We start from the raw sequence: 17,355 nt of genomic DNA, 5'->3' as shown, positions 1-17,355 counted from the left end.
ATGGAGAGACCACTCTCCTGAATGTAAAGTTTGACGACTGAGATAATCCGCTTCCCAGTTGTCTACACCTGGGATATGCACCGCAGAGATTAGATAGGAGCTGGATTCCGCCCAAGCAAGTATCCGAGATACTTCTTTCATGGCTTGAGGACTGTGAGTCCCACCCTGATGATTGACATATGCCACAGTTGTGATATTGTCTGTCTGGAAGCAAATGAACGGTTCTCTCTTCAACAGAGGCCAAAACTGAAGAGCTCTAAAAATTGCACGGAGTTCTAAAATATTGATTGGTAATCTCGCCTCTTGAGATTTCCAAACCCCTTGAGCAGTCAGAGATCCCCAAACAGCTCCCCAACCTGAAAGACTTGCATCTGTAGTTATCACAGTCCAGGTTGGTCGAACAAAAGAAGCCCCTTGAACTAAACGTTGGTGATTTAACCACCACGTCAGAGAGCGTCGTACATTGGGATTTAAGGATATTAATTGTGATATCTTTGTATAATCCCTGCACCATTGATTTAGCATACAAAGCTGGAGAGGTCTCATGTGAAAACGAGCAAAAGGAATCGCGTCCGATGCTGCAGTCATGAGGCCTAAAACTTCCATGCACATAGCCACTGAAGGGAATGACTGAGACTGAAGGTGCTGACAAGCTGCAACCAATTTCAAGCGTCTCTTGTCTGTTAGAGAGTCATGGACACTGAATCTATCTGGAAACCTAAAAAGGTGACCCTTGTCTGAGGAATCAAAGAACTTTTTGGAAAATTGATCCTCCAACCATGTTTTCGAAGAAACAACACTAGTTGATTTGTGTGAGATTCTACAGAACGTAAAGACTGAGCTAGTACCAAGATATTGTCCAAATAAGGAAACATTGCAATACCTTGTTCTCTGATTACAGAGAGTAGGGCACCTAGAACCTTTGAAAATATTCTTGGAGCTGTTGCTAGGCCAAATGGAAGAGCAACAAATTGGTAATGCTTGTTTAGAAAAGAGAATCTCAGGAACTGATCATGTTCTGGATGAATCGGAATATGAAGGTATGCATCCTGCAAGTCTATTGTAGACATATAATGACCTTGCTGAACAAAAGGCAGAATAGTCCTTATAGTCACCATCTTGAAAGTTGGTACTCTTACAAAACGATTCAAAATGTTCAGATCCAGAACTGGCCTGAATGAATTTTCCTTCTTTGGGACAATGAATAGATTTGAATAAAACTCCAGACCTTGTTCCTGAAAAGGAACTGGCATGATTACCCCTGAAGACTCCAGGTCTGAAACACACTTCAGGAAAGCCTGAGCTTTTACTGGATTTGCTGGGATGTGTGAGAGAGAAAATCTTCTCACAGGAGGTCTTACTTAGACAATGCTCTGAATCCATTGATTTTGGACAGAATTTATCCAAAAATCCTCGAAAAACCTTAATCTGCCCCCTATTAGCTGAGCTGGAATGAGGGCCGCACCTTCATGTGGATTTAGGGGCTGACTTTGGTTTCTAAAATGGCTTGGATTTATTCCAATTTGAGGAAGGCTTCCAATTGGAAACAGATTCCTTGGGGGAAGGATTAGATTTTTGTTCCTTATTCTGACGAAAGGAACGAAAACGGTTAGAGGCCTTAGATTTACCCTTAGGTTTTTTTATCCTGAGGCAGAACAACTCCCTTTCCCCCAGTAACAGTTGAAATAATAGAATCCAACTGAGAACCAAATAAATTATTACCTTGGAAAGAAAGAGATAGTAATCTAGACTTAGATGTCATATCAGCATTCCAAGATTTAAGCCACAAAGCTCTTCTAGCTAAAATAGCTAAAGACATGGATCTAACATCAATTTTGATATAAAAAATGGCATCACAAATAAAATGATTAGCATATTGCAGTAAGCGAATAATGCTAGATACATCAGAATCCAATTCTTGTTGTGCTAAATTCTCCAACCAGAAAGTTGATGCAGCCGCAACATCAGCCAAAGAAATTGCAGGTCTGAGAAGATGACCTGAATATAAATAGGCTTTCCTTAGATAAGATTCAAGCTTCCTATCTAAAGGATCCTTAAAGGAAGTACAATCTTGCATAGGAATAGTGGTACGTTTAGCAAGAGTAGAAATAGCCCCATCAACTTTGGGGATATTTTCCCAAAACTCTATAGAATTTGCTGGTAAAGGATACAATTTTTTAAACCTTGAAGAAGGAATAAAATAAGTAACTGGCTTATTCCATTCCTTAGAAATCATATCAGAAATAGCCTCAGGAATAGGAAAAACCCCTGGAGAAACCACAGGAGATTTAATAACAGCATTTAAACGTTTATTAGACTTAACGTCAAGAGGACTGGTTACCTCAATATCCAAAGTAATTAACACTTCTTTTAATAAAGAACACATATACTCTATTTTAAATAAATAAGTAGATTTGTCAGTGTCAATGTCTGAGGAAGGATCTTCTGTATCAGACAGATCCTCATCAGAGGAGGATAAATTATTATGTTGTTGGTCATTTGAAATTTCATCAACTGAATGAGAAGTTTTAAAAGAGCTTTTACGTTTATTAGAAGGTGGAAATGCAGACAAAGCCTTCTGAATAGAATCAGTAACAAATGCTTTAAAATTCATAGGTATATCATGTACATTAGAAGTTGAAGGAACTGCAACTGGCAATGTACTATTACTGATGGACACACTATCTGCATGTAAAAGTTTATCATGACAACTATTACAAATGACATTCGGAAAAATAATTTCCACAATCTTACAACAAATGCACTTAGCTTTGGTAGAACCGATGTCAGGCAGCAAAGTTCCAGCAGATACTTCTGAGGCAGGATCAGATTGAGACATCTTGCAAAATGTAAAAGAAAAAACAACATATAAAGCAAAATTATCAATTTCCTTATATGACAGTTTCAGGAATGGGAAAAAATGCAAATAGCATAGCCCTCTGACAGAGAAAAAGGCAAGAGGCAAACATCAATGGGGTATTAAAATAATAAAAAAGCTTTGCGCCAAGTATGACGCACAACGTAACTGAAAATTGTTTGGCGCCAACAATAAACGGAAATGACACAACCGTGTCACCAACGATGCAACCGTGTGTAAGGCTTCGGCGTCAACTATGATGCCGGAAATGACGAAGTTGCGTCACGGACGTATCTTTTGCCCCCAAAAATTCCCGCGCCAAAAATGACGCAATAAAGTCTAGCATTTGGCGCACCCGCGGGCCTAATACCACCCGCAATTTGCAAGAAAAAAGTAGTCAATTAGAAAAAGAGACTAAACCCCAGGTAAGAAAAAAAATTCTTAAAATTTTATTTTCCCCAAATATGAAACTGACAGTCTGCAGAAGGAAATACATGAACCTGACTCATGGCAAATATAAGTACAATACATATATTTAGAACTTTATATAAATGCATAAAGTGCCAAACCATAGCTGGGGTGCCTTAAGTAATAAAAAACATACTTACCAAAAGACACCCATCCACATATAGCAGATAGCCAAACCAGTACTGAAACAGTTATCAATATAGGTAATGGTAAATTGAGAGTATATCGTCGATCTGAAAAGGGAGGTAGGAGATGAATCTCTACGACCGATAACAGAGAACCTATGAAAAAGACCCCCGTTAGGGAAATCATTGTATTCAGTAAGTGATACTCCCTTCACGTCCCTCTGACATTCGCTGTACTCTGAGAGGAATCGGGCTTCAACAATGCTGAGAAGCGCATTTCAACGTAGAAATCTGGTAGGATTGTATATCCCATACGTCACTAGCTCATAGACTCTTGCCAATTATATGAAAGAAATGGTCTACTCATAAAAGGACAAGCATTATAAAGCCTTTACAGCTTGATCTTCCTAACTTTTTACCATTACATGTTTAATTTTTTAAATTGTATTTATAATTGCAACACTTGTTACCATTTGGGAGATGCCCCATAGGAATTTCAACAGATGTGAAGTCATTAAAGGGACATGGAACACAATATTTTTCTTTCATGATTTAGAAAGAGCATGCAATTTTAAACAACTTTCCAATTGACTCCAGTTATCAAATTTGCTTCATTCTCTTCATATTCTTTGTTGAAAAGCATATCTAAATAGGCCCAGTAGCTCCTATTTGGTGGCTGAACATAGATGCCTCGTGTGATTGGCTCACCCATGTGCATTGCTATTTCTTCAACAAAGGATATCTAAAGAATTAAGCTAATTAGATAATATAAGTAAAGTGGAATGTTGTTTAAAATTGTATTCTCTATCTGAATCATGAAAGACAATTTTTGGGTTTCATGTTTTGATTATTTGATTTGATGATTATTTTATTATGAAAATATTTACTACCAAATAAGTTCCCACTGGGCCTTAAGCTCCCACGTTTTTTCCAGTTGTAAGTTTCTTTTAAATCGTTATGCTATTTTAGGGAAGATAGCATAGCAAAAGGAGTTGGCTAGAAAGAGGGGACATATTCCTGTGCTAACTGTTTTGTGTTTCAGCAATCGTTCCTGAACCAAGCATCAGAGCTGTTTTCAAAGATCACACGATATATAAGTGGTAGACATCATTATGCAGAGTAATTTTTAGCAAATGTATAAAATGATGCATGCTGAGTTGTAGCTAAGTATATAGTGAAAATGACCGAACACTGTTGGTTAAGTACACTGTAAGCTTACAGAGCCTACATGGATGTAAGATAGATCAACACTATAATTGTGTTGGTAAAGATGTTGGCAACTTTAAACTTATCTATTAACCTCTAACACATCTGTTAAACTCCAGTTACTAACATCAGCTTATATAACCAAATGGTCTATTTCAGGACAACTAAGACGAAAATCAAATATTAGCATAATTTTTCAAAACAATACTAACCTGTGATCCTTCTAAGTTGAATGTCTGTGCGTTGTGGCAAAGTAACATGACATCTTTCTCTAGGTCACTAATACTTCTGTATTTATGATTTCTGATTCGCTCCTGTGGATGTTGAAAAACACGTTTTTTTGTAAGAATGCAAATAAAATAAATAACTTATTTTACTCATCAATGTTCAACACTGGTTTGCATTTACATGGTATTATTCAATCAAATCTTTAAAAGACCTTTATTATTTAATTTGTGGGGTCCAAACAGCAAACACAACGTTTCAAGCCTGCAATAGACCCTTAGTCATGTGTAGGCTTGAAACTTTGTATTTGCTGTTTGAACCCAACAAATGAAAGAGTAAAGGTATTTTAAAAGATATGGAGGCTGGAATCTAAATAATTAAATAATACTGGTGAGGACTTGGAAAGTTTGTGACTCCATGCCCCTGTTTGAGGTGTGCTGTTTTCCATCCTTTTAAAATAATTGAATTTACATGGAACAAACTGATGTCATGCAAATGAAAAGCAATATTATAAATAAATCATAATACTAGTTGAGAGTAGCTATTAGTAAACAGTGAGAAATAATAATTTAATAGTTAAAGCTTTATGACTGGCATGTGTACATTTAAAGATTTAAGCATGTTATGATATCTTTAACAGTGCGTCATGTTGCTATGGTACTTGTTTTTTTCCCCTGGGCCTAAACATGAATGCTGGTAGACAAAGTTTCTTGTGCAGACAGAGAGTGTACGCATGAGGAGGCAGGCTCTAAATTAGATATGCGCACATATCAAATATAACCAGACTCAGCTAAATGAATATCTGCTGTACAGATGAAGACCAGTTTTCTTATTAAATTTATATTTTTTAGATTAGGAATAGTCAATTAAGTTGAAGGAAATATGTAAGATACTGGCAACTAAACTAATGTCATTATTGTTATGCAGGCATTTCATTGATATGAATACTTGAAAGATATCAGAATAAAAAATAAAAGATGCCCCATAGAAAAAATACAAGTGGGGAGTTGTGGACTCTTTCCATCTGAAGAAAAGAAAATGATCAGGTAAGCATAATTTAAGTTTTTCTTCATAAATGGAGTCCACAGCTGCATTCATTACCTTTGGGAAAACAATACCCATGCTATAGAGGACACTGAATGCAATAACGGGAGGGTACAATAGACGGCCCATTCTGAGTGCACCAGGCCGGAAACAAACACAACCCAAACAAACCCCGCTTCGTCGGAGCCAGACAAAAGAACTAGAAGGAAAAGGCCCCAAGGACACTGACCTGCAGATAGTCCAAAAGCCTAACTAGAGACCACAAGCAGACTCACTGAGCTAACACTCCTCCAGGAGAACCGTCGCCCAGCAGTCGGTCCCCTTACTAGTACAGTACCAAAATCACCAAAAGGGAGAGGACAAGGGTAAGCCAAGGGATACCCAAAAGGTACAGCAAAATCCATAACGGAAAAAAAACCTCTTTAAAGGAAGGACAAGTCCACAGAGACCCGAATGGATCCCGAGAGCAAGGGGAGACGACACCCAACTCACAAGGAGCAACCGGGCATCATCAAGGAGAAGAAAGATCTCCCAAACATGCAACAGCACCGAAAAAGACAGCTGAAGACAAAGTCCTCAAAACGTCAGAACTCAGAGACTGAGCAAACAGAAAATTACAAGCAGCAAATTTAGAGAATAAACATCTGAGTCCAGTAACATGCTGCCACCCGTAGGAAGACACAGAGAAAACACTATGCGTAAGGAAGAAGCGGCCCAAGACAGAGATTGCCCAACCTCCAAGACAGAGGACATTCTCTAGGCAATCCAGGCCGCCAAGCCAACTCACAGATCTCAAAGGGGGAGAGGCACAGAACCTCTAAAAAAAGAAGGTCCACTGTCACCCCCAAGACCTGAAGATTTACAACAGATCTCAGATCCTACACCTAGCCGGACCAGCCCAAGCAACGGCAGATCTGAAAGAAAGGGAACCGAAAGGAACCCCAAGACTGGCCCCCAAAAGGGTGGAAGAACAAGACACAGCCACCTCAACCTAAAGACAAACAAGCAGGTGTTAGACCCAAGGTGATCTAGCAAGGCCACCAGACTATGTCTCAATGCGGAGCCAGCAGCTCCCCAGATGGAAAGGAACAACTCAAAGAGCAGACCAATCCCCGAACCAGATAAACATCTGTTCCAACCTCCAGAACACAGGAGAGGCCCCTAAAAAGGGAACCACACCTCCGTAAGGAGGACAACGAGCCCCCTGAAGAGGAGAGAGTCGATAAACACCTGCCCATAAGACAGGAAGTCGTAGGAAGAACCGAGAGGACACAAGGCCATGTCACTGACGAACACGGAAGAACCCCTTAAAACACTATCGTGCTAGCACACATAACAGGCGCAAAAGTGAAGGCTGAGCAACCGCAAACCTTCCGTTTGCTCGGCAGGAAAGCCCACCATCAGGACAGATTAGTTGGCTGTCCCAAGGGAACCGTATCATTCGGCACAAGACAAGGCCCAAGGAGCCCCGGCTCTCAATAAATCTGGCCAAGTTGTAAAACAGAACAGCCAGAACAAGGGCTAAGTCCGGAAAATGGAACACCCAGGCCAGTCCTAGGATCATAAGGTCCGGTAACATCCCACGGCGGGATCCACAAAGAGCAAAATCCTTGACAACCGGAAGATCAGGACAAGAAGCCCGGACCCCACAAATGTTTAGATTAAACAATCTTCCAGGCACATAAATCCCTCGCCTGATATAAAAAAACAGACCTCCCAGGGAAAAATCCAGAATAAACCGGATAACAAGAGCAAGAAGCCCTTGCAAGTCCCGACCCAAAGGGAAGAGACCACCCCTTGCAGGAACCCAACACTCCAAAGAGCCAGGGCCATAAAAGGATACTAGAGCTAGCAGGCGTCCAAGCATCATTAACATGATTGTGCTTGAAAATTGCGGCTAATACCCCTAAGGGACACAAGGCGCTACTCATTTTATCAACCTCGAAAGGAGGAAAGGCTGAGTAGACCTCGCCGAGGATCAAACTAGCAACTCTCGGTTTGCTACAGTACAGAGTAGTCACCGAGCATTAGTATGCTGAGCTAGCTGTCCAGCTAGCCACGAGCTCCAGACACAAGGGAACAGTGAGGACAGGTCACCTGAAAAGAGCAACATCAAGCCTCCACATCACCTCAGATTCGAAGTCAGAGGACAGTAAAACATGAGTTTGGATGCCACCTGGATGGCAATACCTGAACCATATGATTGGAAAACCACTAGGACCTCTTCTATCCCAAGAAGGAGATGCGGAACATTACCAACACCGGGGAAGGACCCCTAACCAGAGCCCAAAAAGACCTCACTGTCTAATGTCCCAAAAAAAGGAACAACCAACGCCCAAAGGGAATCTAAGTCCCCGAAGGCGACCCATCCACAAGAAGAAAACGGACAATCCAAGAGGTCTCAATGAAGAAGAGAACCACTAAATGAACAAGTCTAAAAAGGACAATTTCCTAGAGCAACACCGCCCCGACTGGCGGAAAAGAGGAGCTAAACCCTCAAATTTTCCCACCACGTGGGAAGGAATACTTTAGGTTCCAAGGGTATCGGAAGCAACAGAGAGTGACGCAGCTAAATTCACTGACCCAGTCACCAGAAAGACAGCTATTTAGGACTGAAACAATTCTGAGAGCCACACAGACCCCCAAGTCCTTTTGAGAATGCTTAGCTGAAACTTGTAAAACAAATAACAAGAAACATAAATAATGTTAATAGTACTCAGCACCCCCAACCTGACCAGCAAGATATAATAGGTGCCACGTGTCTGAATAAGCTGCGAGACAGAAGATCTGAACCCAAGCAGGATCAGCCTGAAACCAGGGACATAACTGCCAAGCTGGTTAAATCCGCCCTCAGAGAGGGAGGAAGCAAAACAGACAAACATGGGACTTAAGTGTCCGGAACAACTTCGATCCCATTGAAAGTTCCCGCAGGAAACATAGTATGAAAAATAAAATTCATCCTAAACGGATAAAATAAAATAAGATGCAACCCGAGGGTTAACGCCCAAGAAGAACAGAAAGATCCACAGGACCAGCCTAACGGAAACCCTGTTCTTCCAACAAAGCTGGGAAGGATCTCGATTACAAGACTTAAAGGAGATTACTTCATCCCCCCATGTCTAACGAGGTGAGCCATTCGAAGGAGACTGATGAGTCCCATAACTGAGAAGGATAGGGTCCCCAAACAGCTCAAAAACGTGTCTGAGTAGAACACGAAGGCGAGCCAGCCTGTAACGGAAGGCACAACACTCAGGAACAGTTACACCCGCAGGGAACTGCACATACCCTCCTGTGGCCAAGAGACCAGGGGCAATTTGGCACAAACACAATCTCAAATAAACATCTGGACTTTGTAGACGCACAAGCGCCAAAAGTATGTAAAAGCAAAAACCTGCCACAACCTCCGGGGGGAACAATCCACCCTCCGAGGAGGAAAAAACATAACTTAGGTTACCCGCATGTGTAGTAGTAGGGAGCAGTAGGGAACTTGCCTCACGGAGGACAGGGCCCCCCGAGGCGGATGGCTCAGCAGTCCCTTGAATCCCGACCCCGAGGAACAAGGTGTTCTAGAATGGCCTAAAGAACATAACTGAATGACCTGAGTCAATGGGGCCAATTCGCATTCGTCACAGGACGAAGAATCTGAATCAGAAAGTTGAACAATCTCAACATCAGTATCCTCCATAACTGGATAAAGCATACCAAAAAATAACTAAATATAAAACAATGTAAACTGCACCTGACACCCACATTGGCTGGGGCACTCACCAACTCCTACGAACCAGACACCAGCAGACTAGAATTCTCAGTCGCCACACAGTCAGGAATGTGGAAATGGGAGACTAGAACGTAAACACAACCGGTCACAAGGTGAACCGTATAGTTCAAAAAAAGCGCGCCCGACTGTAAGGTTGCGGCACTTCGAAAGGCCATTAGGTTCCAAAAGCCACAAGCCCAGTTAACACTACACCTAAGCTGATTGAATCACATAACAAACATGATTAAAAAAAACCCTGTTCAATAATCCCCCTCAGGAGATATTAACCCTTGATTCCAAGATACTTAAGGAGTCCCACTGAGACCCTGTATTTTTCATGTGAGTTTGTAGGAATAAATGAGTTACACTACAACCATGAAGAAGTAAAATTAAACGATCTTACTTGAATCTACACCGTGGAACAGAAACACGGCCCTTGTGTGACGGATAGTAGCCTCGCCTCCGCCATGGACTTGAGAGAAGAAAGCAGGCAGCGAAGTTCGACAACGCCAATTGCTTGTGGAATTGTTAAAATGAGTTGGGATGGTTTCGCAGAAAGACTCTTCCTGCATCTCCGGACTCTAACTTTCATCCAAGCCCTTACTGAGAGACTGAAAGGATTACTTAAAATTCCTGTCCCATGTCGAAGAGTACTACCCTCCATAAGAGACGAAAACAAACTTCTGACACTTCTCTGCCAACCTCCTGGGATGAAAGGCAAAGAATGACTGGGGGATGAGGGAAGTGGGAGGAGTATTTAAGCTTTTGGCTGTGGTGTCTTTGCCTCCTGGTGGCCAGATTCTTATTTCCCAAAAGTAATGAATGCAGCTGTGGACACTTTCCATTTATGAAGAAAATTAAGAGATTGAAACTGTTAAATAAAAGAAAAACCAAGCTTACACGAGAGCTAGCTACTTATTAACAGAATATTTGTTGATTTTGTTTAAATATGATTTAAATATATAATATAAATGAATGACAGTTTGTTAAATGAACAGGTGAATGTTACCAGGACAAAGGATGGTTTTATTGCCCAACGTATTAGCCCCCCACCATTTATTTTATTATATTAAACATTTTCTATAATTAAATTCATACATTTGGCTAAATATATGTATTATCGCTTATAAGAGTTGACTACTCTTATTCTGTCAAAAGCCTTACTAAAGGCACATTAAACACCTTTTGCTTGTGTGTAAAAAATGTGTTTTGTCCCATTCTGCACATTTCCTAAACCAGCTTGATTTGCTTTGCAGTATCTGCTTTATAGCTTCTCTAGGGAGCATGGGACAAGAACAATTTCTACACAAAAGCAAAAGGTGTTCACTGTTCTTTAAAAGTGACAGAGCACACAATTTATAAACAAAACAATTTTCAAATGTACTTCTATTTCAAATTTGCTTTTTTTCCCATGGTATTCTTTGTTGAAGAGATACATAGGTAGGTGTCTGGAGCACTGCATGGCAGGAAATAGTGCTGCGATCTAGTGCTCTTGTAAATGGATAACATTCTTGCAAAACTGCTGCCATATAGTGCTCTAGAAATTTGCACGCTCCTGAGCTTCCCCCTCCTGCTTTTCAACAAAAGATACCTAAGAACAAATAAAATTAGATAATAAAAGTAAATTAGAAAGTTGTTTAAAAGTGCATGCTCTATCTGAAAGAACATTTTTGGGTTTCATTTTCGTTTAATTAATCTTGCGCTTTGCAGTTAACCATGTAAGATATATTCAATGTTCTCCACAGAAAATTTAGCCAGCCAGGTGGCATTATAAAGTAGCTGGGAGGCGCAGCAGTGTAATACTATTACATTTTCTGCTATCCAAAGCACAAATTAATTGCATAATTTAAAATGTAGTGCCAATTTAATGTCAGTGTTTTGATTAGAAACTAAGATCAGAATCCCACGTGAACAGTAAAAATAATAATAAATGTATTGCATAGTACAAGCATAGATTATGCTCTAAGTAAGTGAGTTCTTTTTGCGATATATGTATTTACACTTTTTGTAGCATTTTTATAGCATATGCAAATTCAATATTTCAAATGAATTAGGATTAATGTATCTTTATGATTGCGTATCCTTTAACATTTTGCAAAGATGTGTTTTTTGCTACAAAGGTAATAATATTATTTGCCATATATCTAGACAAACTTTGTAACCATGAGCTCCTAAGCTTTGTTTCTACTATGTATTTATGATTATTTTTTATATGTATAATAGCCCTTTAAATGTGACTAGAAGCTAATCATGTGATTACAATGAGCTACCAATAGAAGTAAAGGCTTTCATTTAAATTAAGTTGTTTTTTAAGCAAGATCATGTCTATGATTAAGGCACTCACACCGAAACATGTCAGACACTTCTGGCCAAACATTTAAATTGGTTAAATAAAGCTCAGTTTTAACAGCACCAAGGAATCTTGCCAGTTTGTTCTTTGATTATATAAATATATAGCTACACCTGTATATCTATTCAGGTATAGATATGTATTTTACATAAACATTATCAGATATATATATATATATATATATTTAATAATAAAAAGGATCGGGTTCGCAATTTAGGACTAACACGGTTAGCGCACATGAAGAATTTAATGCGAGTTATTGAAATATTACATATAAAATATTTAAAAATGTTAATGCATATTATTAAATATACTGCATGTTATTCTAAATACACCATAAAATATATCTATATTTTTACAGTATGTTTAATTATTTTTATTAATATTTTTATTTTATATGTAATATTTGAATAACACGCATTGAAGTTAGCAATTCTTCATGAGAGCTAACCCGACCACATTAGTTAGTCCTAAATTGCAAACCCTGATAGCGTTACACATATTTTACATTCTTGTGTTCTTCACTTATAATGTATTTATCTTATACAATATATATATATATATATATATATATATATATATATATATATATATATATATATATATATATATATACACACACACATATATATACATATATGTGATAATGTTAATGTGAAAGATATCTATACCCATATATCTATAGGAATAGATATAGAGGTATATATATATATATATATATATATATATATATATATATGTATTTACAATAAAAAGTACATTATCCTGTAACATTGGAATGAGAAATATGTACAGTACATATACAGTAAAACACATAAATACATAAGCACACACATCTATACATATATAGATTTAGACATGTCTTTGTATGCATATATATGTTAAAGCCCTTTGCAGCCATTTGTTCCCCCCAAACACTTTATACCATCTATCTTTGAGCCCTTACGACTTTTTAAATATTTTTTAAACTAATTTTTATCAGACAGTGTTTACATGTAGTTATGTTGTGTTTAATGCGATTTTCTTTCTTCCCCTACCCTTAACGATAGCTCTGAAATTGCGCTAACCTGGCGACTGTAGATCAAGATTGCGCTCGAGCGAACGTGTTTACTTTTAACTCGTTATATACGCACTATTTCCGCTCTGCCCAAAAAGCCATTAGCGCGCCACTCGTAATCTAGCCATTACTGTTAGCTTTGGAATGTTTTAACCTTTTGTATATAAATATAAAACTTAAACATACCTTTATTTTCTTGAAGTCAACTGGCTTACGTATCAACTCATAATACTCAGGTAGTTCTTTTCTTGAAGGAAGCTGTATGAAAACTTCACTTAGCTGCCGCCCGGACCTGAGTAAAAAAATTGAATTTATCATATACACAAGAAAAGCTTTTTATGCCCAAAGTGAAACATGTATAAGTTATTAAAATTCCATAATGTAACTGCACATCTACCAAATGAAAATTATGAAAATACCACATATAAAATGATATCCAATCAGGCTTTTGAAGGTAAATACAATTTAGTAATCACTAATCCTAAACTTCCATACAGTATGTAATTTCATAAAGATTGCATAAATATTAAAAGAAATAAGTACATTTGCATGTAATTTACAAAATAAAATAATTATCTTTCTTGCTCTTCGCTAGTTAACACTTCACGATACATCAGTTAATGTTATATTAATGAATGTATTATGATACATTACACTTTGCTAAATAAACACAACTACACTAAAACCTATCTGGACATAAAATGTTTTTCTTTGTAGTATTAAAATTTCATCTGTTTAAGTCCAGTCAATAGAGTCCCTATGTTATATGCTCAAGGACTGGGTTCTACTTCCTAATGGAGTGAGGATGATATATCAACTACTTGGGAAAAAAAATCATATACTTATGTGTCACAACATATTAACTTCTCAACAATAAAAAAAAAATTGTTCTAAAAAATACTCCACATAAAAATGGAAAAAAAAGGAAAAGAAAAAAGGAAAAAAAAAAAAGAAAAGAAAAATCTCAGACATAAATAAAAAAAAAGAAAAAAAAAAAAAGGATTTACTTCTACTGGTCAATAAGATAATCCAATCTATCAACACAATTTAGAAAAGGTACTGCAGTATATTTTAGCAACATAATACAATAACTGTTTCCATTAAAATATTATATAAGCAAAATACAAAAACTGACTTTATAGTGACCAGAGATATTTAAAGAAATTCAAGACAGATTTATCCTTTGTCTATTTAAAAACTGAACAATTACTACATGACACAGTTATATCTATATATAAATCCATGCAAATTTACACAGTTCAGTTCCTGATATAACAAAATATATAAACAACCATCAGTACAACAATGACGATATTATCTGCATCATAATGAAGAGCATGTGCTTGGAATTTATAATTTGTGTATAATACTATGGCTACCAAGGCACTGAAATGGCCGCATATTACAGCAACCATTTACTTAGCAGTGAATAAAAAACATGAAAATCGCATGTGCTGTAGTGCAACTATGGTATCCAGGCAACAGGAGGATGCCTGCTGCAGAGAGGAGACCGCATTATTAATGTTCATAAATGATTGTGGCAGGAAGATGCACAAAGCATTCACCCCATGCAGTTTTTTTAACACTTGTTTTGTCTTTGTATGTACAAACTAACCAAGCTATTAAATGCAAACAATCCTATATTCAATACATTAAGAAAATGCAACTACATCCTTAATCATCTTTTTTTCTAAGAATTTGGGATATATAGGGTCAGTTATTTAACAAATGATTTTCCTAATTTTACAGGGCTCCAAAATTGTTTTATACATTGTCATTTCTGGCACAATTCCCCATGGTATATATTTAAATAAATAAATACAAAAAATATATAATACACATACAAAAAAACAAAAAGATAATAATCAAATTTTAACCACTTAAAGACAATGCCACCTTGCTGTTTATTTATCAAAAGGATTTGATTTATAGTCAATAGTATTTAGCTTGCAAAGTTCTCTTTGCAGGTTCAGTTGCAGACTGTAAAACATTAAAAGATATAACTTGTCAATCCCAATACTGACATGCTAGGTCGGGTTTCACGAGGCTAAGTACTGTACACAACTTTGTAAAACAGAAAAACAAAACTGGTATAAAAAAAGAGACAGTAGCACTGAACACAGGAAGAAAATCGTTACATTTAAAGGGATTTAAAAGGCAAAATTGATATGAACAGCAGTGCAATTCAAATTTGTCAAGGAGCAGTTTTGCAAAATACTTTCATTAGTTATAATTATCCTGAAAAATTACAAATTAACCTGTTGCAAACATGTTTCTTGACAAATGCAGTACTTTTATCTTTCAAATTAGATATTTGTGTTCCTTTTACCCCAATTTTTTTTATATGAAATAAAAAATACCCTTTCGTTTCTACCGTCTTGATAAGCTTTTGTTTGCTTGAAAAATGTAATTATTATTACAATCTTCTTTGACTTACTGTTGTATGAGAACACAGACAATTTTTAAACAGTCCTGGTATTTGATGGACTAAAATGTGCTGTTAGAAACACTGACTTCAGTACCATACCAAAATTAACGCTTAAAAGATTTCCTTCAACAGAAACAAAGTTATTAGCTCTGCCTACATGGGGAACTAGAAAGGGGTGACACTCTTTGCAAGATTGATAAATTAAATAGCAACGGTCAGCGCAAAATATGTAGGAAAAAAATTTAAATAAAAAAAGGAAGTAATCAAAAAGTAAAAGCAAGCATAAAGAAAAAAAAACTGAGGAGTAAACTATAGCTAATAAACTCACAAACATATGTTTGATTGGAGCTCATCAGAAGGGGTAGTGGGATTCGTCCCCTTCATATTTTCATTTGGTCTTTCCGAAGGTCTTCAATATGAAATATTGCATGGATGGAGAGAGAATAACAGCAAAACAGCAGGATTTAATCATAATAAAATATAAAATACATCCACATACACATTTCTTCAGGCACTTTTGAGACATCAAATTACTTGGCTAAAAAAGCTCCCAAAATCCCAAAAGGCTCAACTCTTTCAACGCAGTAAAATCCCAACATATTTTGCGCAGACATTTTGCTTACCATTTCTAGAAGAAAGAAGTAATCTTTGCTTTTTAATATTGCGTCAGACTAGTAACTTTGTTTATACACTTACATTTAGCAAATAAGATAGATATATTTTTCAAATTTAAAGGAAAGAGTATATATATATCTATATATACTGTACACATATATATATATATATATATATATATATACTGTACACATATATATATATATATATATATATATATATACACACACACATACTGATATATATATATATATATATATATATACACACACACACACACACAAATATATATACACACACACATACATATATATATATATACATACACAAATATATATATATACACATACACAAAACATAATTTATGTAAGAATTTACCTGATAAATTCATCTCTTTCGTATTGGCAAGAGTCCATGAGCTAGTGACGTATGGGATATACAATCCTACCAGGAGGGGCAAAGTTTCCCAAACCTCAAAATGCCTACAAATACACCCCTCACCACACCCACAATTCAGTTTAACTAATAGCCAAGTAGTGGGGTGATAAAGAAAGGAGTAAAAAAGCATCAGCAAAGGAATTGGAACAATTGCGCTTTACACAAAAAAATCATAACCACCATAGAAAGGATGGGCCTCATGGACTCTTGCCAATATGAAAGAAATGAATTTATCAGGTAAATTCTTACATAAATTATGTTTTCTTTCATGTAATTGGCAAGAGTCCATGAGCTAGTGACGTATGGGATAGCAAATACCCAAGATGTGGAACTCCACTCAAGAGTCACTAGAGAGAGAGGGATAAAAATAAAGACAGTCAATTCCGCTGAAAAAAATTAATCCACAACCCAAATCATAAGTTTTAATCTTATAATAAAAAAGAAAAAAACTGAAATTATAAGCAGATGAATCAAACTGAAACAGCTGCCTGAAGAACTTTTCTACCAAAAACTGCTCCTGAAGAAGAAAAAAACATCAAAATGGTAGAATTTAGTAAATGTATGCAAAGAAGACCAAGTTGCTGCTTTGCAAATCTGATCAACTGAAGATTCATTCTTAAAAGCCCAGGAAGTGGAAACAGACCTAGTAGAATGAGCCGTAATCCTCTGAGGCGGGGATTTACCAGACTCCAAATAAGCGTGATGAATCAAAAGCTTTAACCACGAAGCCAAGGAAACAGCAGAAGCCTTCTGACCTTTCCTAGAACCAGAAAAGATAACAAATA

General features: G+C 37.0%; 1 protein-coding gene across 1 annotated transcript in view; it reads right to left on the bottom strand.

The window, feature by feature from the left end:
- The window catches only part of SMARCA2 (SWI/SNF related, matrix associated, actin dependent regulator of chromatin, subfamily a, member 2), a 1,314,671-nt gene that overhangs the window by 67,628 nt on the left and 1,229,688 nt on the right, over positions 1–17,355 (bottom strand). The window contains exons 33-34 of the mRNA XM_053702540.1: positions 13,276–13,381; positions 4,869–4,970 (exon numbers count right to left, since the gene is read on the bottom strand). Of these exons, the coding sequence (XP_053558515.1) occupies positions 4,869–4,970; positions 13,276–13,381 (208 nt within the window). The remainder of the gene's footprint in view (positions 1–4,868; positions 4,971–13,275; positions 13,382–17,355) is intronic.

Source organism: Bombina bombina, chromosome 2 (genome assembly GCF_027579735.1).
Source record: "Bombina bombina isolate aBomBom1 chromosome 2, aBomBom1.pri, whole genome shotgun sequence".
Taxonomy (NCBI): Eukaryota; Metazoa; Chordata; class Amphibia; order Anura; family Bombinatoridae; genus Bombina; species Bombina bombina.
This window is presented reverse-complemented; position numbering and strand designations above follow the sequence as displayed.